Source organism: Corvus brachyrhynchos, unplaced genomic scaffold (assembly GCF_000691975.1).
Source record: "Corvus brachyrhynchos isolate BGI_N302 unplaced genomic scaffold, ASM69197v1 scaffold83, whole genome shotgun sequence".
Lineage (NCBI taxonomy): Eukaryota > Metazoa > Chordata > Aves > Passeriformes > Corvidae > Corvus > Corvus brachyrhynchos.
The window spans coordinates 2386324-2412276 of NW_008238464.1; the positions used below are offsets into that span (position 1 = coordinate 2386324).

General features: G+C 42.7%; 1 protein-coding gene across 1 annotated transcript in view; it reads left to right on the plus strand.

The window, feature by feature from the left end:
• Positions 1-25953, plus strand: part of NPAS2 (neuronal PAS domain protein 2) — a 56298-nt gene that overhangs the window by 9594 nt on the left and 20751 nt on the right. Inside the window, 11 exon segments of the mRNA XM_017737158.1 lie at positions 679-715; positions 717-759; positions 4062-4151; positions 9372-9492; positions 10487-10600; positions 19503-19621; positions 22030-22112; positions 23033-23139; positions 24296-24443; positions 25025-25106; positions 25791-25932. Coding sequence (XP_017592647.1) covers positions 679-715; positions 717-759; positions 4062-4151; positions 9372-9492; positions 10487-10600; positions 19503-19621; positions 22030-22112; positions 23033-23139; positions 24296-24443; positions 25025-25106; positions 25791-25932 — 1086 coding nt within the window.

Sequence of the window (25953 nt, forward strand, 5' to 3'; positions counted from 1 at the left end):
AGAGCTCCGGCCATGCGGCTGGAGAAATAAACATCTCTCTGAAACAGCTAGCAAGAATCTGTCTGTCCATATATATTTCCTTTCCACGGGACTCCTGGTTTGATATATGCGTGTTGCAGGATCCCCACTGCAACACTCCTGGGCTGCCCTACACCACGTGGCTGAAGGTAGGCATGGGAGAGACTGGTGGCAGTAGCACCAGTGTAAAGCTGCTGCAAATGCTCGTGATTCTCTCTCCTTTTGGAAAACAGAGCAATAGCTCTGCAGTTTGGGGTCACAGCCCTTAGGGGCTCCTCTGAAGGAGCTTTCTTGCTGTTCCCTGTTTGGCACAGAAGCTATAAGCTGAACCCTCTCTAGCATCCTTATTGAAGCTGTAGATTGCAAATAGCAATTTGACATGTGCTAATCCTTGCCCTGATTTTAATTTCATGCAAAGTAGCTTTATGTTTTGATCAATACCCCAGTAATGCTGCTTGAGGCCAGTGGCCTTGTGAATACAGGCTCCCACTGAAGTCAGTACAAGTTGACTTGAGTAAAAAATGAGGAAAACATTTCAGGCTTGAAAACTGCAATTTTTGAATACAAAGGTTATTTCTCTCTTTTCATAGCAACTCATATGTAGTATTGCAGATGGAAGTTAATTTGAATTTTACAGATGTAAATGTTTCATTTGTCTAGAAGTCTCAGCACAGACAGAGATTTCTGAAATTCAGCAGTTCATTTCTCAGCAATGAAGAATTCACCCAGCTGATGTTGGAGGTAAACATGCATATATATATACACCTTTCCTAATTTTGTCTAGCACTCATGGAAACGCCCATGCATTTAGAATAAACTGTCATCTGCAGTTCCAAAAAAGAAAGTTTTGGGAACTGCTGTATTTGACCATCAAGCAGAGCTGTCACTGGGACAAGGGATTAAAGTCCCCACTTGTTGCTCTTCCCTCTCAGCGGTACCATTGCGCTGTGCTGCCCCAGCCTCCAAGGCTGTGCAGCGACTCCCAACAAGAGCAGTTCAGGGCAAAGATTCAAATCACAAGTTATATTTTATTTTTACAAACAGAGGTGAGGTAAAGGGCACATGGCCATTTTTCTCCTGTTCTTGGAAGGCATTATTATCATCTAATATTTATGAAAACTAGCACCTGAAACGTGATGGTGTCGTGTCCCTCTAGTGCTAGGTGCTGTACAAGCAGATAAAGCCTGACAGCTCCTCTTGGCTTGATACAGTTAGTACTTCCACTCTGATTTGCAAGGCCCTTATCAAACACTTTTTATTCTTGCATTTTGCAATCATAGTTTTTAAATTATAGCATAGGTTTTTTAATGCTAACTGGGATCTGAAGGGAGGCGACTCAATGGTGTTTATGTAGGTTCAAAATGAAAAGCAAATGAGTTGCTAGAATGCATTTTTTCTCTCAGTAATAGCTCGAACTGCCTTTAGCAAGGGTCTTCTCCTGTACTAAACACATGGATGTTGCATGGCCCCACAGTGTCCTTTGAGAACAAGCTTATTCTCTCACAAATCATGTGAACATGGCACATGATCCAGGCTCTGGTGGTGGTCAGGGAAGGATGTTGGGGAACAATTTCACCCACCAAGAAGTGGCATAAAGCCAGGGCGTGTTTCTGGCTCCCAGGGGCTGGCAGTCCCTTGGCCATTGCAATTTGTTGTGATGAGGCTCCCCTGGACTAATTTTATGAAACACTTTGCTCCCATTGCTCTGACAACCGCCCATTTCCATCTCAGTGCGCAGGAACTTAACCCACATAACTCCTTCAGTCTGCACTGAAATATGTCCCTCAGACTGCAATAAATTGGCTGTTTTGACAGGCTGGGCCTTTGTTGATTCTGCTTGTATGCTACACAAATTTTAGATTAAAACAATCGCTTTTGGTTTCCCAGCTTATAAATCACCATCTTGCTACTGTGATTTTCCATGCCCTTCAAGATAACATTGGGTATTGGGATGTCCTGTTGTGCCAGATGTTCATCATTCCCTGCTATTTTGCCTTTCTACTAATCTTCTTTTATTAGCATTTGGACAAGACTGCTTGAAGTTTTTCCCATCCTGTTATTAAAAGATGAGAAGGGTTTTTTCCAAGCACTAATTCAAAAGACTCAAGGCATAATTGGCTGCAGTAATATATCAGCTTTCTTGAAAATGGCCTTTTCTTACCCCATTGAAAAGGCTGTCACCAAATTATAGTGAGCATTAGGCTCCGTTTGTCCATCTAGGACTGATGCAATAGTAAAACCTTTGAAGAGGAAAATGCTCTCTTAATGTTGGAATGTCCAGTCGCAAGTAAATAAAAATAGAATTATGTATGCACACATTAACTTGATTTTACCACAAAATTCTGATATGAATCACTGTGTATAATTTGCATTGGATATGAAATAAAGACCTGATTTTTTGAAAACTAACAACCTTCACCATAGTAACGTGCACGATCCAACTGCCTTGTAAAACCACTGCTCTCTTCTATGGGTTAACAGCTATCATGCTTTTTTAGAGAACAGCTTGAATGTACTGCACTAAAGAAAAACATATTCTCTGCACCTAGATTAACAAAATCAAACTAACTATAGCAGCTGGAGGGTTTTCAGAGATGCTAAGCACACACTCTTCTACTGGAGTATAAGTTATTGACTTGCTTTTCAAAGGACTGAAGCACTAGCAGATTCCCATTGACTTAAATAGTTGTGGGTGCTCAGCATTCTCTGGAAAAAGGAACATATGTTTGTGTCTTTATTCAAGGCTTTGTCTTTTCCTTTTTTTTTTTTTTTTTTAAACAATTAGCATTTCCCAGTGTTCTCAGAATTCTTTCCCTTATTGAAGTCAGTGGTGGGGAAGGATGTGCTGTGGCTTACGAGATCAGCTGCAAGTCTGGCTTGGAGGCAGGCCTGGATTTGCAGTATGGTTCTGTAACACTGTGGCACTCTGATCAGGCTGTTTGCAGTACACCTGTCTCCTGTGCAGGTGTGGCCACTGGAGTATAGTCAAACCCTGCTCTGATTCAGCCGTGCTTGCAGTGCCTTTGCTGCTCAAATACTGCTGGCAATGCTGACTCCAGAACAACAGGGAACTGACAGGAAGGACCCAGACTTGCTCCACTTGAAGGCTTGGGGGCCTCACTGGTGACTCCCTAATGACAATAGGAAGGTTTTAATATATTGTCTGAGCACCTACTGTTGTGCCTTAATTTTTTGGAGTGTTCTCCTTAGAGTGATCTAAAGATCATGTAACTTTAGTTCACTCTGAGGAGAATGCCCCAAAAAATTAAGTTAGTCTTGCCTTAGATCTCAAAATCTACCTAGGTTTAATTTTGAACAAAACTTAGCTCAAAACTTGGCAGCTCAGACTAAAGAAGAGAGTCATTTTATAGGTGAAATTGCTCCTGTGCAGAGGGTGGGGATAATGCTGACATTTCCCTTCAGTCCTTAGGAGTGAAGGGGCTTACCACAAGATGGGACCAAAGTGAGGAAGAAACTCTGCAGAATGAATTTCTCTTGGAATGAGTAATCTAATACCATGCCCTTTAAAATAAATCACTCAATTAAAACTTAGGCTAAGGATTATTTGATCATTTGCATTGCTTTTACTTACATGAAAGCCCAGTAATATACAATGTTACATTAATACAAACTGAGATTTATGGGGTTTGTGGAGAAGTACCATTTTGAGATAGGACTGCATCCTTTCATCGTGCTTTGATATTTACACAGAGCTCAAATGTTCATTTTAATAACTTCCAAGGGATCCAGTCTTAGTTATTTTGCATTATTAAAATGTGTGATTAATTTAAAAACTGAGACATGAAATGTTCCTGTGAGCCCTTTGTTGCTTCAATAGTAGGTTTTACTAGACTACAAAGAGTCTTGTAAAAGTTAAATCAGACTGTAAAATCAGAGAATTACTGTTCTGCAACTTGAGATAACATTCCTGTAACTCGATAACAATATGGTGCCAAAGTCTGTTTTGATCAACACATGATGAGATGTCCTGTTTACACCACTCATTCCTATTAAAGCACTCTCGACTTGTCTGTTTTCCTTAGGCATTGGATGGCTTCATTATAGCAGTAACAACAGGTGGAAGCATCATCTATGTGTCTGACAGCATCACACCTCTTCTAGGGCATTTACCGGTGAGTAATTCTGGCATTGGCTTTTCCACCACACATGGTAGAATTGGGCACTGCATTTTTAGAAACAGATGTAAAAGGGTGCTGGGGGTGGTGTTTTCCTGAAAATGTAGTGAAGGAGTTTGTCCCTGCATTATGCTGGCTGCTGCTGTTGCTCAGCTCTGCATTCTCTCTGTTTGATTCATACCCTTCAGGTTTTTGTTGCTATGAGGCACTTCTTGAATGGAAAAAGCTCTGCAGGAATAGTCTGGCCAGGGGAGGGACAGGGTGACCCGGCTGATCTTTTCCATCTCTGATTTCTAAGCTAGCAGAGAATAGCACCAGTGATGCTGGCAGCCCAGTGAGGAGCTCGTTAAGGGCCTTATTCTGCTCCCGCAGAGGTAAAGGACAAAAACCCCACTGAATTTGGAGTTAGCCAGAGGCCTCTGACGAGCTCTCTCTGCAGCTCAGCTGTGCTTTCCCAAGGGGAGCGCACCAGGAGGCGCTGCTGGAGCCCAGGCTGGGTGCATCCCTACACCGGCCCAGCTGATGCTCAGTCTGGCACATTCAGCTTCTTTATCTGTGTGCTGCTGTGGGAGACACTCCCATGTGCGTTGGCTTGGGCTGGAGGAGCAGGGGAGAGGGACTGCTCCAAACCCTGGTCCTGTTGCTAAGGCTGCTCTAGGAGAAATGGCACAATAATTACGGATTAATCCTCATGCTCATTTTTAGTATCCTGGTCTCAAATAAATACATGCCCAGGAGAAAAAATTAGCTGCCAAATCATTATTGTACTACCCCCTGCCATGTTCTTAAGAAAATTACAATTCTTTTACTCTGATTTAGTTTTTCACCAAATATGTGTTATGTTTTCCACCCAGACAAATGTATTTCACACCACTACCTTGCTGGAATATGAACAAAAATTATTTTCTTCTGAGACAAAAGGAACTTGATGAAAAGGCAGCAGCTCCTGGTAAATGCAAAAATATTGCTATGCAACAACAGATTGAATGAGTCTATCTATTTCAATTTTCTTTCATCCTCAACAGTTAAGAAGACTAGTACTTGACTATTTTTTGGCATGGGCCTTCACTTCAAGGGTGGGGAGAGCTCTGTCCTGCACACAGGCTGTGGGGTTTTCATACACTTACTGTTTTCCATGAAATTTCCTTGTCTTTCATTATTTGGAGGTTTCATTGGTATCCCTTCCAAATCCTGATTCTGAGTGGAGATGGTAGATTTGCTTCAGGAAAGTATTCCTCCTCAGGAAGACACATTTCAGACCCTGTGCCTAAAATCTGAAGCCCTACTGAACATGGATAGATTCAGGTTCATAATTCCTGAGTTGGACCATCAGAAACTAAACTGTTTTTGTCTCCCAAAGACATGCCTTGTGTGATAATCTTACATGGCATCCAGCCCAAAATAAGGCTGGACATTACTTTGTATAGAAGCAGCATGTGGCAGTCCAAGTCAGGGACCAGCCTGACTGGGCTGGAGGTGGAGAAGACCTTCCTGGAGCTGTTGGGGTGGTAATGGTTAACAACTGCCCCACCAGCCCACATATGCAGAAGGAGCATCCCAGAGGCCACAACTGAACAAGCAATAGAGGACTCTGCCTGCCCCAGGTCGGCAAATCGCTATGGCTGTGGGCAGGGGCCCAGCTGAGGGTGCATCTAGGTGCACACTGGGTATTTTAGTCCTCTGTTGCCCTTTCCATATGGGTTTTTTTAAGTTTTAAAACTGATCAGAGTGCTATCTGAAAAATCTATGTGGCTTATTTAGTTTACCTTGAGGATCTATTTGTAAGCTGAATTCAGTCACTGTTTGAGGGACAAAACACCAATTCTTTTCCCTCTGTGACAACAGGGAAAAAAATACTCTGCAAATCTGCCTTGAGCAATGAAAGGAAAGCAAAACTGGGCAGAATGCAGAGCAGGGCTCTCTGAGGGCCCCTGTTAAGAAAACTGATATATTTTCTCTCATTAAAATCATAGAAGTCTCCAATACTGAGAATAAATATATCCAGTTCTCTTTAATACAGCTTTCCTTACTTCCATGGAGTATTTTCAAACACAAACTTCCCTTGTTGTAATTCTAAAATTTTTTTTTTAACAAGATCTGGAAGCTACTGCTAGGGTCAGTTGAGGTGGAGAGCTCTAGCTCACATGGTAAGGTTGACTCCAGCTGAAGTGAACTCATGGAAATCTGATCACAACTCTTAGCATTTGCCAGTCAGATGGTACGCTATGACTCCAAGAATATGTAGTGTCTTGAGAAGGGTCCTTCCTGTCCCTTCTGGCCTGCTTTGCCAGAAGCTCCCTGACAGGGTTGAGATTCTCCCAGGGGAAGGTCTGTCTCCTCAGGGGCTACCCAGTAAAACTCAAGGAGTTACTCTGCTGTGTTGGGTGCTTAAGGTAAACGTCAGAGTGGAAAAATCCAGGACATAGCACCTTACAGTGTACAAAAGTTATGCATGTTGTGTTGCTGTTACAGGGTAACAGTGGGAATCAGTGCAGGACTTACAGGTTGATACAGGGGCCAAATAGCAGTACACAAGTGCATAGCCATCTTTATTTTTTGTGTTGATGGGAAAGAAACCTGTCCCATTTGCAGCCCTCCACCATCCCTTTCCTAGTGACCATGTTTGCTTAGTTCCTCTTCTTTTTCTCCCTACAGCAGGAGTTTTTCCTCCTAACCACTATCCCCCAACCCCCAGTAAAAGCAATGAAATCATGAGGAAGGAGTTCCATTTTGAAGTACAGCTGTTTCGTTGAAACCGCACAAATATTTTAACTATGCATCCCATTATTGCAGAACTTGATGTATTGTATTTGCAACAGACCAGCATCCATGTAGACAAAGGTGTTCTTTGTCTGCCTTAGCTTTCAGGAGCAAATACTCCGAAGTTTCTCTTAGCAGGATCCGTAGATTTGAAGATGCAGAGTAGATTCCAGGCTTAGCAGCAAAGCTCTACATTAACCTAGTTCATCTAACAAGTCTACCCACAGTCACTGTAGTTTATCTTTTATCTGCTGTGCCTGTCGCATTCAGCAATGCTCTGTGGCTGTCTCAGCCAGTGGCACAGAGTCTCACCACTCACCTTTTTACCATGACACCAGATGTCTGCTCTTTGGGTCTGGTGCAGAATTAGCTCTGAATAGCTTGCTTGGCATTTTCTACAGTTCCAGTGAGACCATGAAATATTTGCTTCCATCTCTCTATTTGACTTAGCAATGTATTCTGGATTGACATATTGATTCAAGAGCATTGTTGTACAAGATCCAGAAATTCTGTTCTGTGCACTATTTTGCAGGTGTGCCAAACCTCTGCAAGAGGCAAGAGTTGTGAAACACAGTAAGAAGTAGAAACCTTAGCATTTTTTTCAAACTCATTTAAAAAAAGTTGGTACTTCCTAAGAGCAAAGATGCAACCCAAATATTAAATTGTGGATATGGTACATGATGGCAGCAAAAACTGTGAATACCAGGACTTGCAAATCAACGAATACCTGGTGCTCAGGGTGAGAGGTTGCTCTGAGGGGGTGTGTGGTCTCTTGCAACTCCAACCACAGGTGTAGTCACAGGCCTCTGCAGCTATCACCTCAAACAGAAACAGCAGTGCAGAACTAATCAGAGGTTTGGAATTGGAGCTTGGTCTCAGTATGGAGACAAATGGTTTCAGTTAGAGGAATGGTGATGGCTCACATCTAGTCTTCCTGCAGTTACTGCAGAGTAGATGGGAGATTAATTAACCTGGTGGTATCATTATTGCTTACAAGTAGAAAGGGAATGAGAAGGAAAAAATTCATTTCTGAGATTGCACCTAAGCCTTGAACAGAACTCATCACTGTAGTTTCCTGTCAAAGGCTCTTTCTTCATATGCATATATATCAGTAGGATTCGTATTAATAAGATATAAACTAAAGTCACAAAAATTATTTTCAAGTGTTCTTCACAACAGGAATATTCAAGTAATGAGCATATATAATACTTATAACTGAAGCATCTAAAGTGATATATTCTCATCAAGGTGTCTGCATAAAGCATAGCACTCTGATTTTTAAAGTCTACTCTACAACTTTCACTCTGAACGGGAATTCCACACAGAAAAGCCAGCATGGATAGAAAGCAGATGGAAACCAAAGCACAATCTTACATAAATAAATGATGGTTAATGACTTGCCAGTCTCATACAGAGCTTACATGTTTTCAACATGACTGTACAGTCTGATAGCAGCTGCTCTGAGGACACACAAAGCTGTGTCAGTGTGCCAGCTCAGCCTGAGGTAGTCTCAAGTGGGACGGATGTAAGTCGATGCCATTGGAGAGTCACTTTACCTCAGGCTTCCTTTCAGATACACTCTGCTAGTGTAGGGTTAGTCACCACGCTGAGCATAGGGAGACCTTCCTCTTGGCAGCCCGTGACAGACTCTTTGTCTTCTGCCTGGGCCACCCATGGCCTTTTGCACAAATTCATCTCCTCTTTCCATTCCCAAATCTCAGTTCGTAGATTTTGGATGGATTTCAGGTTCATGCCAGCTGATCATAGGGCTGGAGGCACATGGACATTCAGCTCATGGCTGGCCAGAGGGAGGGCTTGTGTTGGTGGTACTGTAAAGTTCCCCTCCCTGGGGACTAACTGCTGTAAAGGCTTGTCCAGACTTGGAAGTTTCTCCCTCCTTTCTCCCTGCTCCCATCTGCCAGGAGGCAGGGAGTGGGGAACAAAGCCTGCCACCCCAAGGGCACTTCCCAGGACCTGAGGAGATCTCCCCAGGAAGGGACTGGATTTGGGACTGACCTGGCTGGCTCAGGGTGACTCTCAGCCTCACTGCTCCTGCAAGTCAGGCTCTGTCAGGGAGAGAACAAATTCCAGTGATCCACAGCAGGCCGGTGCACAGAGCTTTGCAGCAGTATGGGGAGCCAGACACCCATTTTCCAGCCCACTCTCAGATCTCATCATTTAATCGTGTGGACATACCTGCTGCATCTGATGGTCTCTGAGAAATATTAAGTCTTGCTGAGTGCTGAGACTTAATCTGATGACCAGCCCACAGGTAAATGGCTACTCAGTTTGTCCAACAGCTTCCCCCCTGTTTTAGACTTTGTCAGGAGTCCCTGGAAACCTGTGAGGAAACTCCTGTCAAATGCCACAGGCTTTGTATCAACCCTGTTGCACATCTCTGCAAGCGTTGCTTGTTGTGATATTTCTGTTTGTCTCAAAAGTTAATTCTCTTTGCAGTGTGATGTGTTGGATCAGAATCTGTTAAACTTCCTCCCAGAACAAGAACACTCAGAAATTTATAAGATGTTATCTTCTTGTATGCTTATGACAGATTCTGCCTCATCGGATTACCTAAAAAGTAAGTTTCATTTTATCTTCTCTAGTAAATGAGGAGGATAAAAAATTTTCTCACAGAAAGAGTTTTTTATGTCATGTGCAATAAAAAAATTAGGTTCATAGCCTTTCAAAAATATCTTGCCACCTTTGGTTCTATTTTTAAATGAAACTCTTTGCCTTTATTTTACCAGGCTAAGACTACTTGCAGTTATGTTAATTATTAAATATCATATCATTTGAGACACCTAAGGAAAAAGGTTAGCCGATGGAAACTGAGAGTTCACCTGAGACAAATCACATCTTAATTGATATTTCAGCCTGTTCAAGTAAGATGTTGTTCAGAGATAAGCTAATGTGGCATACCTTTGGTTTACCTTATAGTTGAAAAATACCTCTAAAACCATTGTAATTCTTTTTCAAATTGAATTTTGTTTTTCTTAGAAATGTTTTTACTTCGTTGGCCTTACTCAGTCTAGGAGGTAAGCTGTAGAAAACCAGAAAACACGCAATACTGTAAGATGTCCAGCTGCTCAATCTACTGTATCATACAAAACCTGCAGCTGATAGCTAATACGCCAAAGTTAATTTAATAGATATTTTGAGGTAATTAAGCATAGTTTTCCAACACAAGATGTAGAACAGCTGTGACTTGTGAGAAGCCTAAACAGAAAAAAGCAGTAAGTGAAGGACCCAGTTCTCTCTGTTGCTACGCCGAGGCTGTGGCTGTGTAACTCCTGTGATGAGGTGGTGTCAGAGAAGGGCGAGTCATTCTCCGAGGCTGTCCCTGAGCTGCAGGCAGGCCTGTGCACAGCGCTGAGCAATCTGCATCCCTGCAAGGCGCTCCCTTGCTGAGGCTCTGATCCTGCAATGTATAGCACATCAGTGTTGAGGACTCCTGAGTGGTAACAAGCTGCTCTTGTGCTGCCAGTTGCAAGATTGGGGTTGGAAGACACCATTGGTTGTGTTTAGCTTAAATAGTATATTTATTTCTTCTTCTTCTTCTTTTAACAATCCAGCTGACAATGAACTAGAGTTTTATTGTCATCTTCTGAGAGGAAGTTTGAACCCAAAGGAATTTCCAACATATGAATACATAAAATTTGTAGGAAATTTTCGGTCTTACAGCAATGGTAAGCTTTAATTGTTGTATAAATGTTACTTTAGCTGTGTAAAATAAAATATAAATATTGCTCCATTCAACAAGACAGGCTTTTAACTGACAGAACTATTTTTAACATTACGGGATAAATTTTGCTTCACACACATCTCGTGGCTGAGTTGCAATAGCTGGATGAATACATGTGATGAGTGAAATTGTGTTAGTTGCTTTTATTACTGCCCTTCACTTGCAGTGATCCTGGACTCTGGGTAAGTTTGCAAATAATGATGGCTTTAGCAGAGGGTTTTATTTGTGCTCACTAATACTGTGTGCTAAGACCCCACTTATCAGCAAAATTATAATCTTGCTACTTTATCTGCTGGTTTACATTAAACACAAAGTCTGTGCCAGAACTGATAACCTGCCAAATTTGCCTTCTCACCTTCTCTGCAAAATCTTGGGGAAAGGCAGCCATGCCACGTGGCATCAGAACGGCTGAGGACACTGCCACCCACCTCCCTCTCCAGCTGCCATTTTGCATTCCTCACCAGCGCTGCAGAATCCAATACTCTCCAAAAAAAGGGAAGAAATGCAGTCAGCATAGTCACTAATGCACCACAGTCAGTCCAGGAAAAGCATCTTTCAAGGGATGAAGAGCAGATTTCCACCTCACCCGTTCTCTAACAAACAGATTGCTGCACGGCCATTAGTGTCAGAAATGACATACTCTTTTATTACTTTCCTTCTCCTGCCTGCCCAAGTTTGCTTTAGTTACTTGCCTGACTGAACTCCAGAGTGGCATTTCCAAAGTTGCTGGTATTGTGCCAAATAGGTCATCCTCTGCAAAAAAATTCCCCACCGTGCTTTCCAAAAACTGCACGCCACACTGTGAAAAAAAGTCCCTGTCCCCATTTAACTTTCTGCTTTTGCTCCACATGACTAGAATAGAAACCTACGTGCAGGATGGAGATATGTATTCCTTGTTTGGTGCCATCTGATTTGAGGCTCTATTTGTATAAAAAAATGTAGCTGCCTGTATGCTTTCTAGTTTGAATGAAGTGAAATGCGCCTGCCTGACAGACGCGCACACCAAGCTGTTCTGTTTTCTAGAGCAGAAACCGGATTTCAGGTGCTGACTCATAAGGATACATTTCTACCAGGGGAATTTCTGATCCATTTTCTTCAAGGATTTTCAGCCCTTTATTTTGGCACAACCTTAATATTGCCCCCTTACCCATTAGAATGTCACATCCCAGCAATTTTATTAGTGGCTATTTCTCAGAAGAATGATAAAACTTACATTACAGATATCTTCCCTAGCTTAATGCACAGAAACTAAATGGGAACATATTGATTTCAGAAGACACCAAGTCATTTTCCAGAGATCCCATCTTAATAGCTTTCAAACAAGTCATGTGCTTTCTGCTTCACATTTTTTTCCCCTTTGTGCCACTTTTTTCTAAATCTTCCACTTTATTTTGTCTCTTCCACTTTCTTCTCATCTCTGCTGCAGTCTGACCCTCTGAGACAGGGAGGGGACAGTCTTAGCCTGGCTTTGTGAGATCGTGCCTCCTGGCCCCCTTGCCATGTGACTTCAGGTTCGCCAGTTCAGTGCAGAGCCTGATGGAAATGCTTCACCTGGGTTTGTCCAGAACTGCTCCCCTTTGGCTGGGAGTCACCCCCATGGCTGCCTCCCAGCAAAGGTGGAAGGAAGCACACCAGACTCACAAGTAGCAGCAGCAAACTCTTTGCTTGGGGCTGATACCCTTGGCTCACAGAGTGAGCAGCCAGAGGAGGGCACAGAACTCCGGAGAGGCTGTTGTTGGATCAACCAGGGTCCTTGCACCAGCCAGCTGCACCCTGAGCAACGCATGGGAGAACCAGCTCAAGTGAGCACCATATGAACGCAGCCACCCTTTGGGCAAGCCACCCAAGGGCTGGGGTGCTTTGGCACAGGGACTTGTGGCACAGACAACTTTGAGCATCTGGTGGGTGTGGTAGTGGGCTGGGTTCTTGCCTCTGCTTGGCCCACAGTTATCAGGCACCATCCCCCCAGCCCATGCACCTCAGGGCTGTCACCTGTTGGACCTGATAGTAATTACCCCCTTTTCCTCCTGTTAAATAAATACCCCTTCTCCAGTCACCTGTCTTCCAGGTGTGAGGCCAAGTGGGCAAGAAAGAAAGTGGTGGGAAGGGCAGTGGGAGAGACACGTATCACTCAGAGGAGCATTTGTCCTATATGCATAGGATCAGCTGGCCCAAATCCTGCTTTTTGGAGGTGTTTGTGAAGGAAAGATTCTAAGCTAAAGATAAGAAAAGAGTTAGCTGGGGGAGAAAGACAGAAATTGCAAATTAGGCTTAATTAGCAGGAGACATTCCTTATGAATGTATTGAAGAATGTTTTTCCCTGTAGCTTTTCACAGCAGTGGAAGTGCGAGCATGTTTTTACACATGGGAGACTGATACAGGATGTTCTTTAAATACAAATCTTGCCGTTCCTTTTTAGCTACCCAATGCCAACTCCTACCTTTGTTTCCAATGGTTTGCTGAGCATACTCTGAGCCCACTCTGCCTGCGTGTTCCTGCCAGAGCGATGCCAGAGCCTCTGTGGCCAGGGAAGTTCTTTTATCCCTGGGCAGGCTGTATCCTATCAGGATACTTAGCTATTCCATTGTTGTTTATGTAGGGTCATAACAGCAACAGCCCTAGTAAATCTGTCACCATTCCTTCTCATTTAACCTTTGCTAATGTTTTTAAGAACTGGTAGGTCCTCCTTCACCCCCTTTAACAGAGATGTCACTATCTTTATTCTACTTCCACATAACCTTTAATATAACCTCCTTTGAATTATCATCTTCTTAGGCTTATTTTATTATTGTTCATTGCTCATACAGTGGTGGTGCTTGGGGCAAGGGGGTCATGCACGTGGATTCGCAGTCACCTTGCCCCCCTCCCTCCTCCTTCGTACCTTCTCCATTGACCGCATTGTGACTTATGGCTGAGAACATCATACAGGGATGGGTTTGAATGGATTAATTTGAAGGACTGTGGCTTAGAAAGCCAGTTAGGGGCTTAGCTGCTCTCCCTAACTTTAATGGGAGCTCTGGGGCTTTAAATGGTGTTGTACTGAGATGCCAAAGATAATTTTTTTGATGCTAAAGTAGAACAAACACCTGATATCTGCCAAGGGGACTTATCACCAGAATTGCCGTCAGGAAGCTAGATCACACACAATCTACATTGAACCCATGCTACTCCTGCAGAGGAGCAATCACAGGCATCTTCACTGATCTCAGAAGAGGAAAGGACATGCATGTACAGGGCCCAGAAATTGCTCAGGAAAGCTCTCGTAGTTCACAGCATGTATTCAGTCTTTCAGGAGATCACTGTCCCTGGAGCTCCTGGGCTCAGGTATAGCTGCAGGCTAGAGGAGCTGCACAGCCCAGTGCCAGGGTTAACAACAGCATGCACACTTAGACTGGTCCTGGGGAGTCAGTACTCTGCAACCCCTGCTGCAGAACATTTCTGCAGTTGTATCTACACCAGGGACGTGACACGAGCTGCCTGCACGAGTGAATCCCCATTGCATTGGCTGTGCCCAAGCGAGAGCAGCCGACCAGCGAAACAGCAATGCAAGCTGCGCAGAGCGCCTGCATGAGTCACTGGCTGTGCTAAATCATATACAAGAGATTTGATTTTCCATTTGGGAGGATTATATAATCAGCATTAATTAAGCTTCAATGAGAAAAGCAGGACTGTAACCTGAAGATTCAGTAATCCTGTGAGAGGAGAGGAGGTGGCCCATGGGCCACTCAGACAAGGAAGGTAGAGTTTCTTTCTGTTTCTGCGAGAGATGCCTACTTGCTGTCAGATCATCAGGGTTGTTTTTGGGCTTTTTTGCAAATAGGAACTCTGTCCAGTATTTTTATATATTTCAGGTTCTGGGTCTGTAGCCCAGATTTTAACGAGAGACATGAATGTCTGCAAACATCTGAGGGAGCCAAGTGCATCACTGTACCTATTGCCCAGTAGTGCTTGATAAGAGAGAGAGTCATATCAGCATCACCAATGAATAACGCAGTGGCTCACATCCTGTCTTGCCTGAGGGCTGAGGGGAAAGGCAAGTAATAAAGGTAACCCTCCCCAAAAGTCCAAGGAAATGCTCAGCTCCTGATATAAAATGTCAAATTGAGTGAGAATAAATTATTTTACAAAGCCGCTTAATAGCTCACTCTGATAAGAAATGATAAGGGGGACTGGATTTATCCCTCCTGTGAAAATTGTTTGTACGTTTGCAAACAGACAAAGATCTCTCATAATTATATATCCAAATATTGGCGCTGGTATCCTCTTTCTGAAGTGACACACTTACTTAAAGACTCCTGAAAGGGACAAAACCAGAGTCCGCACTTTCAAAGACTTCACCAATATAAAAAAGGACCACCAGCATCTTTTAGGTGATAGATCTGTCCTTTCATCCAAAATGCCTGAAGCTTTTCTCTTGAAGAAGAAGATAACCATTATGTGAAAAGGTTTCCTAATCAAGTAATATAATATTATAGTGGAATTTAAAATTGTGCATTTTTGTTTCCAATTACAGGAAATTCAGGAAGTATGTGGTTACTGAATGCTAATAATAGCAGATACTCTACTGTTAGCTGATACATCTCTCAGATATTATAATAATAATAAACATCAAGAAAATTACTATGCTGAAGAGAAAAAAAATCTTAACTCTCAGAACAAATATTGAATCTGAATTTGTTTTTAAAAGATATAAACAGTTTATACAGAAGATACATTGATCTTGAGCCTCCATAAGTATATGCTGAAACATCTGAAACAAGAATAACTCAATCCAAAATGAATGTTTTGATCAGAACCAAGAACCGCACGTTATTATTTTCTATTAACAATATCATAGAAGCTGCAGCTAACAATATGCAGCAGTCATGCTAGGCTCTCTGTGCAAGGAGAAGACACCATTCCTGTCCTAAGGAATCTACTTGGGATTCATATCAACACAGGATGGCCAGGGGAGAAACAGGAGGAGGAAAGAGGAGAGAGTAGATCAAAGTGGACAGGTGATGTATGGACACTGTCACTGTTACTCATCTACATAGCTACTGAGATCAGTCTGGCTTGCCACCAGCACTTTAGATTTCTTCATTATATCTATTAATTGCCAAATATTCTGTTTATCTATGGCCTGAATTAATTTATATGAAACAATTTTGATTTTATTCTGGTCTGTTTGGCTTGTATTTTTTGAAATCACTGTTCAGTTTGTTTGACAGCCACTAAGACTGGTTCTTTAAATATTAACATCTCCTGACAAAATAGGAAGGAGGGATTTCTTCTTTCACATGGGAGGTTTGCTATCTTAGGAAGATTATGTTTTACACATTCCAAGTTGAAGTAAGATGACCGAGCAACTGACTGCTGTACTATTATTAACTGAATGAAGTGGCATCTGGGGTTTTTCAAAACATGTTTTCATTCATTTCATGTGGCATGATTTCTACCCCTAAGGATAAAAATCCTTTTGTCTGTGATAGTTAAGGGCTTGGTTCCTTGTATATATTATTTATTTTCAACATTCTCCATATAGGTAAATCAATATCTTTCTATCTTATGAGATATTTGCAGGTATTTAATCCTTCTACGAAAGAATTTTGTGGTAGCTCTAGGAGCAGCAGGTGTGATAGGTAACCACAAGAACTATTAAAGTTCATGCTAAGGAGCATTAGCTAGCTGATATATATGAGACAACTGTTTCACCTTTCTGATTATGTATTTATCTTTGTCACATGACCTTCTGATTCCTTACTCAAGGTATTTTGTCTTGATCATTTAATTGTGAAACACACAGGCCCTCATTTACCCAAGCCCACCTGTCTATGGCCAACCTAACGTTTTCATTAGGCATCTTCTGACAAAAGCACTCCAGGCCCTATATTTGACTTTAAAATGTTAATATCACCATATCCTCAGGTTTGGTGCTATATTTTCTGTTCCACTATTTTTCTGTGGTGCTCTCAGAAAGTTTGCTACTGAACTTTGCTACCTCAAGATGATGTGTTTCTTTTAAAGAGACTTGGAGAATCATAAAGTATGATTTTTCAGAAGGCATGTTTAAAAAGGTTATACCAGGATTGTATTTCTTAAAAAATTCATGTAATGATCTCTTTTTTTAACTACACTTCAAAATTCATCAATCAAAAAAGGTTGAAATTCACTGACCAGCTGCAAAAGCAGAGCAAAGCAGGCTGTGCAGATAGAGCTGTGGAAAGAGCAGATACCAACAACCTAAGTCAGGCAGCAAAATAATTCAGAAGCAAATGTGAGTGGTTTTTTTTCTTTCAGTTATTGTAGTTGTCATTTTCAGATGGAGATGTATTTTACAATGTGGTGGCTACCTGCCTGCATCATTGAGGCTTTTAATGCTCTGGACTTTGTCAAAGGCAGCTGAGTATGAGATGGCACAGTAGCTGTTCAAAGACAGGATAACTTCCAGCCAGGCCAACTCCGTCTCATCTCTTTGGGCTTATTCATTCACTGCTGCTTAAGTTCATCATTTCCATGTGTTGTGAGGAAGTCCCAAAATACTGCCTAGCTGTCCTACACAATAATTATTACCCTCTTACTACAGCATTTACCTGTTGGAAATAGAATCCTATTTTGTAAATGCTCCATTTGGGATGTATTCTGCTCTCTTCTAAGTAAATGCCACATTCAGGGATGTATTCTGCTGTCTTTTGGGAATATGTCTCAGGCTCATGGTTGTTTACATCCAACAGCTGACACAAAAAAACCATCTGCTCTCTTAGGTGTGACTCAATCTCCACTTCCTTCTACACCTGGTGTCATTTGCAAGCCCATGGTTTGCTAACTAGGTTAACTTATCATACCTGTGCTTCCGAGGCTAAATGTACTTATCTTACTTTCATGTCTTAGAGCCCAGACTGCAAGAATTTGCTACTGAACTTGGCTATTACAGAGAGAAACAGCCCCATTGGCTTCAAATGTCACAACATACTACATAGCAACCTTGGAAGTAACTTTTCACAATGCCCATAATGTGGGTTTATAGCATTTCCATTAATTTTTAAACGGGACTGGCTACATAAATCAACAGACTTGCACTAAACAATAATATCAGAGATGGACCAATAACTCTTTACTTAGGCTACTTATGTGTCCTGTAGATCTTAACTCTTCTTTTTTTCAACCTTTTGTGTTAATAATCCCATAGAAGCCCACATATATGCACATAACCCCAGGATCAGAATGGGAAACATACTCCTAGGAAGTCCCCAGAGCATGTGTGGTCTGTTGGTTAAAGGAGAATTTTGCCCATGTTTTTTATCTCAATATCCAGTCAGCCATGCCCTCCAGACTCAACTACAAGAGAGGACTTGATCTCTGCAGATGTTCACATCTCTGCTGTCGTCTTAGATAAAGAGCCTTTCTTTTCCTTTTTGGTGTAATATATACTGTGCACACAGTGGCCTAAACCACTTACTAACACAGGTGTGAATTCCACTCAGCATACTTCCTTTTCTGTCTCACACCCTGTTGGCCTTGTTACCAGTAATGTGTCAGTATTTTAAGGCTTTTAATAGGTTGAACTGGGTTCCAAAAGCACATGTGATAAGTTGAGACTTCTTCCATCTCCGCAATTTGTGTTAGGGAACAAAATCCCAGTGCAGAAGTACCCCAGGATAAAAATGGCTAGTTATCTACTCCCCACATAGATACAAAGCTCTTCAATTTCACAGCAATGTTTTGCCCTGTGCAGAAGAGGAAAAACTGTCAGAAACTTCATAAAGATGGATATAGGGGCCTAATAGTAAGGAAAATTAATTTCATATTAGTATTAATCCCTATTAGCATTAAATTAGCTCATATTGGTGAACTCTGGCTGCTAGATAGTACCTTCTCTGCCCTCATGGGAGAAATTCGGCTAGGCAGGGCAAGAATCCAGCCCAGCTCCCACTGCAGCTTGGCACACAGTTTTCTTTCATAGCTGTGGGAGTGGGACTGCCATCTCTAAACAGCTTGAACTTGGAGGAATAATTTGCATTATGTCATTCTAACACAGGGCTGTGGGCTGTGGGCTACTTTACAGCAATACATTCTTTTGGCAATGCAGCGTGTCTGTGGCAGAAGGTGCAGGTAGGCTCTCAAAGCAGCTGGAGCTGTGCAATCATGAAAGACACAGATAAAAAAATATACACAAAATGTGTAGCCACATCACATCCAGTTTCTCCTTCCGCCCAGTGTTGGAGGAGACAGCAGGCTATCTGCAGACTCGCTGGATGCGCCCATCTCTGGAAGCCAGTGCCATACATGGGGTCCCTTTTCCACTTCTTTAAAACAACGATAACTTGAGTATAGTGGGGACAGTTCTTTCGATGCAGAAGGGGAAGGCATTCTTCAGCAGCCAGGAATCACAAGCATCCTCTTGCTAGTTTGATGAAGCCTTGCTGGCTGTGGGCCCCGGTGTTTTGCCACTGATGACTTGACGAACTCTCTTCAGCTATCTCCTTTGCCAACACTTTTTTTCACTACATCATGGAAGTTGTGGTGCTAGGCGTGCTGCAGCATATATTTTTTTCTTGTGAGTGGTGAAAAAGAGCAATTGGATGTGTGGGGTTTTTTTCCAGAAAACTGGTTTATGCTCTGTAGTAAGGTTTCGCCTTATTTTTATCAGAATTAACCTGTAAAATTCATACTTGAAGTTAAGCTCTGATGCCTTTCTGCCTAACATGACTGACTTGGATTTAAATATATGCATATCAGCTTTAAAAGCTTTTAGCGCACTTGTCTGAATAAAAATAATGTTAGTACACTTGGAGTGTGCAAAATATTCAGGGAGAGTAAATCTTACATGAGGCATGACTCCAGGTCCCATTTTTTTCCCTACCTAGTGCCTAACTCCACTTGCAATGGCTTTGATGAGGCTGTCCCAAGGGCTTACAGAACATCCCCAGGAAAGCAAATCTGCTTTGTTGCCACTGTTCGTTTGGCAACGCCTCAGTTTTTAAAGGTAAGTGCGCACCCTGGGTCCCATGCGTTTCAGAACTTCTCAAAACACTTTCAGATGGGGTGACACAGAAGGTTCTTAGTTTTACTAATTGAACAGATTACAGATACCACATTTCATGCATAAAAATCCAGTGAAGAGGATTATCAGTGCGAGCCAGGACCTGTGGAAGCAGTGTCACTCCTTCCCCCATTGCATGGGAAATGGAAACCCTCCTTGCATTAGGAATTGCAAAGTCACCTTGAAATTTGGTTCCTCATTGCTGCTTTCTGTTCCTGCGATGGGACAATGTACAAAGATCTCAAGGATCTTTTCCAACCTACTTAATTCTGTGATTCTGTGACTTTGTGATACAGATGACCACCAACACTTTCATTTGTGCTCCTCGGCATCTTTGGTGGACTACTGCTAGTTTCCCTTCTCCCAAGTCCTGGAAGTAAGATAGCTGCTTGTGGTTATAAGGATAGACAAACCAAGCTTGTGCCTAACACTGCTGTTCCATAACTAACAAATGTGAACTGCTGCATCAGGTGTCCTGTCCCCAGCGTGTAAGAGATTTTTTAATGTAATTGAGATGTGATGAATATGAAATCACTGCTCCCTTGGCCTGGTTCCATTACTGCTCTGGAACTTGCAGGGCATTCTAGACTGATTCCTTACCCTGCAGGCAAGTAGAGTCCCTTCTGGGTAAGTGAGGACACTTCCCATGAATCTTAACCACAATAATCGTATTAGCAGAAGGGATGGAGTTAGGGTTCTCTGAGAACCTTAAACACAAATTCCCTTGTCCTTGGGTAGCTAACATCTCAAAATAAACAGGGAAACAAAATGGGCTACTCATGGCAATGAGCTGCCCAGTGCTGGGGAGGGAGCAGCTGCTGAACAGCCCAGAGAAGGTTTTAACTCCCACAAACTCCTGATCACCCATCTCTTCAGTTCACCTGCATGACTCAACCCCCACTCTTTACTTCCTACTGTAAAATGAAGGTAAAATGTTTATCTGATCAGCTAAGGAAGACTGAATTAGCAATTTGGTTGCACACAGCAGTGTTTGCACCTTGAATTTTAGTGTATGTTCTTGGCATCAGCATGGATTTTGGCCTAAACTGGAGAGAGGGGGAGAGAGGAATTTAAGGTGTTTGTGAAGCCTTTTGCCTCTGCACAGCCAGAGACTTCAAACAACTTTGTCAGCATTGATATGTATCAAAGAATTGCTTGATGGCAGCACACTTCAGCTTGTTCTCTGATCCCAACAGGGTTTAAAACATCAGTGGTCTCTTCTGCCTGAGGGAGAGCAGAGAGACAAGCAGCAATGGAAATGATGGGAAGGTGTCATCACCTGTGCCCTCAGCACAGAGGGATGTGGCATCAGGGAGCAGGGGAACAGGAGCATTGGGGGCCAGTGGGCAGGCTGTCCTTGCCAGTGGTGATGGAGACCCTCCTGCAGGAGGGACATGAAGGACACAGGAACCCTGGATGCCACAAATCCAGAGTGCTGATGCTGGCAAGTCCCAGGCCAGGAGCCTCCAGGCTGACTGGAGGCAGCTCATGGAGCTGCAGTTGCCCCTGCAAAGCACCCAGTGGGAGAGGAGAGCTTTGCAGAGGAGAGCTTGGAGTGGGCAGTGAGGTGGTCATGAGAGTGCAGCCAGCCCCAGCCCACGCACGGGTGTGCACCATGCTGCCATCCTTCCCTCTACTTCCCGCCTCCACCCAGCAAGTGATCACCACTGACTGCCTCCTGATCCTCATCTCTCTGGGGCAAGGAAGTCCCACCTCACAGACAGCCCTGCCTCCCGTAACTCACTTATTAATTATTGTACTTGTGAGCACTGAGGGCTGCTGTGAGTCTTAAGGGCCAGCTTGTTCGCTGTGGCAGTGAAGTGCAAGGCAAAACTGACCACTTTTACCCACCTGACAGGTCCCACGGCTGGCTGCATGAAAAGGCATTTACTCCTCTGCAGCTACTGAGGGAGAAGCAGTGTCCCCCTTTCTGAGAGAGCTTGGAGGGCAGACATCCAAAAGGACCAGGCAAGGGTGGTGGGTATCTTTAGTAACACAGAGGGAGTGAAGCAAAACGTGGCAAGCCCTGGTGGGATCAGGCACAGGCTGGATGCTGGGAAAGCCCACGGCCATCACACCCCAGGCACTACTTCAAAGCCAAAAAAGTTTTGGCACCCTGAGGCACAGTCTCAGCTCTTAAGTACATGTGCATTACAAGTTCTTCTCCTTACCTCCTGCAAAAAAATGTTGGCATTGATAAATACAATAGATTGCTCTCTGGAATTGCCAGAAAATGGGTGAATCCTCTGTTTTCTCCTCTTATGCACCATTTATTTATAGCTAACAAAAGCTAGATGAAGCAGAGGGGTAAAGCTCCAACTCTCAGTAAGTCAGTTTTCTCCATTGGACAGGAGATGTGCATTGTAGAAGAACCTCTAGAGGAATTCACATCAAGACACAGTCTGGAGTGGAAGTTTTTATTCCTGGATCACAGGTTGGTGACAAGAAAAGCCTTGCTGGTTGTGTTTGGTGCTTTTCTACTACTATTTCACAAGTACAATTCTCTCAAGTAGTGTTCCATTTCACTTCTAAATGTCATGAACAGGAGGTTAGCCACCAAAATTCCTACAAAAGTTGATGCTTACTATTTTACATTTACATTTACTTTTGCTTTTATTTTTAATGGGCTTTTAAAACAAAAGGACTCTGTTTCTTCAGCTGAATTTGTGATTAGCTTGTTCCTGCTTCCTTTAAAATTATCAGCAGACCAAAGTATGTCACATGGCAAAATGATCTAATTATTATACAGCTGCAGAAATCCTTCTTTCCAAATCCAGTCATAGATTGCATGTGTGCAATTCCCACTGAGTTATGGAGGGAAAGTCTATGCTGGCCTGAGGCATCTGTGCTGGCAAAGGTACAAAGCAAGTGCCTCAGCATGCCACAGATGAGCTCTCCAGGCACCCAGAGGAAAGCAGCACAGATGATTTCCCCTCCTATCCCCCCAGTCCCAGCAGATGATCGCTTCCAAATGCTTCCCCACACATTTTCCCCTGTGCAAGGGCTGCCGGAGCCATTGTAAAGCCCCTGACCAAGCAGCAGCCAGGGAATGGCTCCCTCACAGCAGGTTCCTTTGTAAAGGTCCCTGAGAAGCTGAACTGCTTTCCACAATCACATTTTCCCTGAAGAAGGGATGTTGTCATAGTCTTGTCCTGGTGGGATGGTGCATGCCGGTATTGCTGTGCTAAGCTCGGTATCCCAGGCTCAAGGTGGGGGAAAGTCAGGATCCAGTCCCCTGAGGTGAACAACTGTACTCTGATAAGTGAAAGTAGATCTGGGCTGTTTCCTTCTCCGCATCAACATGCAGAAGTGCTTGTTCTATGTTTTATGGCCTCGTGTTGTGCCCGACCACAGAGCGCCGCCCATTATCGGATACTTGCCTTTTGAAGTGCTGGGTACTTCTGGCTACGACTATTACCACATAGATGACCTCGAGCTGCTAGCAAGGTGCCATGAACACTGTAAGTATCACGTGGCCCAGGTTCCTGCGAGGTCACTGGGACACCTCTTTTCAGTGAAATGTTGTTTGGAAGGGGAGGTTTGACTCTTGCCTCAGCCTGTATATCTTGGCAGAGCTAAGACTGGCCCAATAGCAGACTGGGGGCACTGCAGCTGACTGGCATCTGGGGCAGACCTATCAAGCTCTGAAAAATACAGTTTTAACCTCCGTATCCCCAAAAGTAGTCAGTGAGGCTCACTGAATGGATAAAATATGCCAGATTTGACCCCTGTTGTATTAGTAAAGAATATGCAGGAATAGTTCAAGCAATTCTTGTGGATTATTTCCCCTAATGTTGTGCACTGTGTATTTGGGATTAGCTGTGATTATTTAAATACAGTCTATTAGGATTTAATTGAAAAACTCTTTCACTAAGTAAATAAGGCAATGCTTTTCAAATATTTGCTTACAGAACTGGCTGTAACATCTCAGCTTACCACCTCTGCCTGTCTTAAAAGTATCCTGTCAACATTAGTTTTTATATGTTGACCTTGAAATATAGAAAGGGTAAATATGTGGATGTTTGGGAGCCCCTTGAAATCACTGGGGAAAAAATGAAGAGATTAATTTGGTTGGTGAATCTTCAAAACTTTCAGTACATCCTGGTTTACTGTAGTTTGAATTCTTGTCAGTCTGGGAATTTTCTTTCAAATTATTTTTGTCTTTGCACGGTGTTATCTCCTATTCTTACCTCATTCTAAATCCATCTGCACACAATACTCATCTTTTCAAGCTTTTTTATCCTGTACTTTTCTGCTCTAGAACTTAAGATGATCACTCTTAGAAAATAATCCCAGGTGTCTAATTAAGCAGTATGTGATCAGCACATAAAGCAGGGTAAGATCTATGTTTAAACTGTAGCAGACACTAATTCATTAGTGTCCAAACTTAAGGTTAATTGTACTGTGTAGGAATGGACCATTCAAAGTGTCAGAAGAAGATACCTACTAATCATTAAGATTTTCGTTCTGTCAGAAGGCTGAGAGGAGCACTTACTCAAAATTGGTGCTTATACTCCTGTCTACCTATGGCAGATATTTTTGTCACTTTTTTTCACATTTCATGTCATTTTCATGTTGGAAATTGTGCTACAAGCTGTTTGTATTTTCTGCTGGCAGTGATGCAGTTCGGCAAGGGGAAGTCGTGCTGCTATCGGTTTCTGACCAAAGGACAGCAGTGGATCTGGCTCCAGACCCATTACTACATCACCTACCACCAGTGGAACTCCAAGCCAGAGTTCATTGTGTGCACACACATGGTGGTAAGGTATGGAAAATTATATCAACCGGCCAGGACATAAAGGACAGTAAGATAAGAGCATCCTCATGTCTGCCAGCATTTTCTTTTAAAAATATAACATCATTTACATAACAAAAAATTAAAGGAAATACGGTAATTATAGAAAAATTATCAGACTGAACCTTAGTTTATGTTAAGCTTAATTTTTTTTTGGTTTAGGGGCAGATGAACTATGGCATTTTTCCATTTTGCGCAAAAACAGAGAATAGACAGATCCCTTAAAATTCACTTCTTCTAATCCCTGTGTTGCTTTAAAAGAGATATGTAGAAGCTTTCCAGTGAAGTCATAAAGTGGTTGTGGCATGTGAACTTGAACTTTATATATACTTCTTTAATATGCATCTTGACTTCAAGAAGATAAGAACAGACCCAAACCTGAAAATTAAAATACTCTCAAATGTTATTCAGCAGCATTTGACTTAAGTCATTTTTCATCTGTTCATTTAACCTGTAAAATGTACAGTTATTTGTTCCTCCACACTCTTAAAGAACATTTTAAGAAATATAGCAGTTCCATGTTGATACATAAAATTATGATTTCCATTCAGTTATGCAGATGTTCGGGTGGAGAGGAGACAGGAGATGGGCTTGGAAGAAGTGTCCTCAGAGGTTGTGTCCTCAGCACTAAAGGTACAATGAGAAAAGCTTTTTTCATGAATTTACGTAGTAATCACGACTTGTTCCTATGTTAACATCACTGAAGACTCCACCATTGTCTTTCTCCAATGTTGATGGATTCTCTCAACTTCAGAATTCATTGCTCACTTGAATAATTTTGACATAAATTAGGCGATTTTATGAAAGGATAAACCTGGAGATCAGTAACAGCCACAAATTAAGTGGAACATGGGCAGCGGCAGTGTGAGATATCTCCACTTTTCCTTGCCAAGGTACTAGTTTAAAGATTCATTTGGACACGTTCTGGCAATCAGCCCTCTTGGCTACATCTCAGTGATCTCCTGAGGAAAGACAGCAAAGCTCCTCCTCAGTGCACGGCTGAGTGTCTCACAGAGGCTACAGTTGCTGTCACATCCGGCTGAACACAAAAGAAAGATTCAGAAAAACATTTGAAGGCACAAAATTACTATGGCAGTAGCTTACTATTTATTTCTAACTCAGTGATAGTTGTTTGTAAAATGCATTCATTTGATGCTGTTTGGATGGGGCATTGATGCCTGTGTCCAGGTCTGCTGCTGGCCTACCTGAGATTAGTTCTGCTCAAGTCATTTTAAGTCTGCCAAAGAACTGGTGTGCAAACCAATGTTTCAGCTTTGACAGATGAAATAGCTATTCTTCTTTTCTGGTTTGTTTTAGGACAGTGGCACCAGCTTGGATCCTGAACAGCACTTTAATGCACTTGATATTGGTGCCTCAATCCTCAGCGCTAGTCGGACACCCTCAGTGTCATCCAGGAGCTCGCCAAAATCCTCCCACACACCCAGCTCAGACCCAGCATGTGAGTGGCATTGCTGGGTTA